This window comes from Salvelinus sp. IW2-2015, unplaced genomic scaffold (genome assembly GCF_002910315.2).
Source record: "Salvelinus sp. IW2-2015 unplaced genomic scaffold, ASM291031v2 Un_scaffold4978, whole genome shotgun sequence".
Lineage (NCBI taxonomy): Eukaryota > Metazoa > Chordata > Actinopteri > Salmoniformes > Salmonidae > Salvelinus > Salvelinus sp. IW2-2015.
The window spans coordinates 43,785-46,238 of NW_019946246.1; the positions used below are offsets into that span (position 1 = coordinate 43,785).

The 2,454-nt window shown below is 43.7% G+C and overlaps 1 protein-coding gene across 1 annotated transcript in view; it reads right to left on the reverse strand.

Annotated features, from left to right (window-relative positions):
* Positions 1–1,330: 1,330 nt before the first annotated feature.
* ergic1 (endoplasmic reticulum-golgi intermediate compartment 1) overlaps positions 1,331–2,454 on the reverse strand; it is a gene marked incomplete at its 5' end in the record, with an annotated part of 23,207 nt that continues 22,083 nt past the window's right edge. Inside the window, one exon of the mRNA XM_070441854.1 lies at positions 1,331–1,623. Within this exon, the coding sequence (XP_070297955.1) occupies positions 1,508–1,623 (116 nt within the window). The remainder of the gene's footprint in view (positions 1,624–2,454) is intronic.

The following is a 2,454-nucleotide window of genomic DNA, read 5'->3' on the forward strand; positions in this document are numbered from 1 at the left end:
TGTGTGTGTGTGTGTGCAAAGTTGTTGTGTGTGCAGTGTGTGTGTGCAAAGTGTGGTTTTGCAAAGTGTGTGTGTGTGTGTGCAAAGTGTGTGTGTGTGGGCAAAGTGTGTGTGTGTGTGTGTGTGTGTGTGGTGTGTGTGGTGTGTGTGGTGTGTGTGTGTGTGTGATGTGTGTGTGTGTGTGTGTGTGGTGTGTGTGTGTTGTGTGTGTGTGTGTGTGTGGGGTGCAAAGTGTGTGTGTGTGTGAAGGTGTGTGTGTGTGTGAAGTGTGTGTTGTGGTGTGTGTGTGTGTAGTGTGTGGTGTGTTGTGTTGATGTTCAATCAGATAAGGAGGGTGTCTATAGAAGTGTCCTGACCAGTAGTTTCAGATTAAGAGGGTGTCTATAGAACTGTCTGACCAGTAGTTTCAGATAAGAGGGTGTCTATAGAACGTACTGACCGTAGTTTCAGATAAAGAGGGTGTCTATAGAATGTCTGCCATGTAGTTTCAGATAAGAGGGTGGTCTATAGAATGTACTGACCGTTAGTTCAGATAGAGAGGGTGTCTATAGAAGTGTACTTGACCGTAGTTTCAGATACAGAGGGTGTTATAGAATGACTGACCAGTAGTTTCACGATAAGAGGGGCTGTCTATAGAATGTCTGGACCAGTAGTTTCAGATAGAGAGGGTGTCTATAGAATGTACTGACCAGTAGTTCAGATACAGAGGTGTGTCATATAGAACTGTACTGACCGATGTAGTTTAGATAAGAGGGTGTTCTATAGAACTGACTGACCAGTAGTTTCAGATAAGAGGGTGTCTATAGAACTGTACTGACCGTATTCAGATAGAGGGTGTCTAATAGAATGTACGACCGTAGTTTCAGATAAGAGGGTGTCTATAGAACTGTACTGACAAGGTTTCAGATCAGAGGGGTGTCTATAGAAGTTCTGACCAGTAGTTTCGATCAGAGGGTCTATAGAACTGTACTGATAGTTTCAGATACAGAGTGTCTATAGAACTGTACTGAAACCGTTAGTTTCAGATAGAGAGGTGTCTATTAGAGTGTCTGACGTAGTTCCAGATAGCAGAGGGTGTCTATAGAACTGTACTGACCGTGTTTTCAGATAAGAGGGTGTCTATAGAAACTGTACTGCCAGTAGGTTCAGATACAGAGGTGTCTATAGAACTGTTACTGACAGTAGTTTCAGATAGAGAGGGTGTCTATAGAAGTCGACCAGTAGTTTCAGATACAGAGGGTGTCTATAGAACTGTACGACCAGTGAAGTTATTCAGATACAGAGGGTGTCTATAGGAAACTGTAACTGACCAGTAGTTTCAGATACAGAGGGTGTCTATAGAACTGTACTGACCTGTATTTTCAGATACAGAGGGTGTCTATAGAACTGTACTGACCTGTAGTTTCAGATACAGAGGGTGTCTATAGAACTGTACTGACCAGTAGTTTCAGATACAGAGGGTGTCTATAGAACTGTACTGACCTGTAGTTTCAGATAGAGAGGGTGTCTATAGAACTGTACTGACCAGTAGTTTCTCCCCAAAGACCAGTTTGTGTACGAGGTGTGTCATGTCAGGGCTCTGGGGCTGGGCTGTGGCGCTGTGGGTCGACACGTGGAAGTTGCCTGGTACCTGGAGGGAGAACACAACAATATAACCATAAAGAGATGAGCAGAACACAGACTTTATATGACCCAGGAGTCCTGATACACATCTAGCTAGTTAGCAGATAATCCAGTTCAGTATCAAGTCTTCCTCCCTCTCTTCTGGTTGCAAAACAGTCTCTAACATGAACTAATGTAGCCTATAAGTACCACATAACACAACCACAAAGACTAGGTATTTTATCCAGCTAAGAAATCAAGAAAGTTAATCTGTTAAACTAATCAAAGTAGCGTTGGATTGTGACATCAGAGATGCCAGTTAGAACTTGTTAGAAGCTCTGCTGACGTCAAACTGCTATGCTTAACATAACTCAATAAGGAGACAGGAGATGAGACAGGAGAGGAGACAGGAGAGGAGACAGGAGAGGAGACAGGAGAGGAGACAGGAGAGGAGACAGGAGAGGAGACAGGAGAAACACGCAGGAGAGGAGACAGGAGAGGAGACAGGAGAGGAGACAGGAGAGGAGACAGGAGAAACACGCAGGAGAGGAGACAGGCCTGCAAATCTTCTGCTCTGATCAACCCGTATTACAGTCACACCAAAGATATGTCTTCAAACCACCCGTGATCCAGATTCACTATAAAGATCTCATATTTAGTATGAGACATTGAAATCAGTGGCCAAGTTAGACTAGGCACATTATCAATGACGTTAAATGTGACATCCTTCATAATGGTGCCAACAGTCCGATAAGAAAGCTGTCGTTCTGATGAACTACGACGGCAGACATGTTATGGTAAAATCACTGTGAATCACTCATCTGTGAAATYACACGGAGTGGCCAATCATTT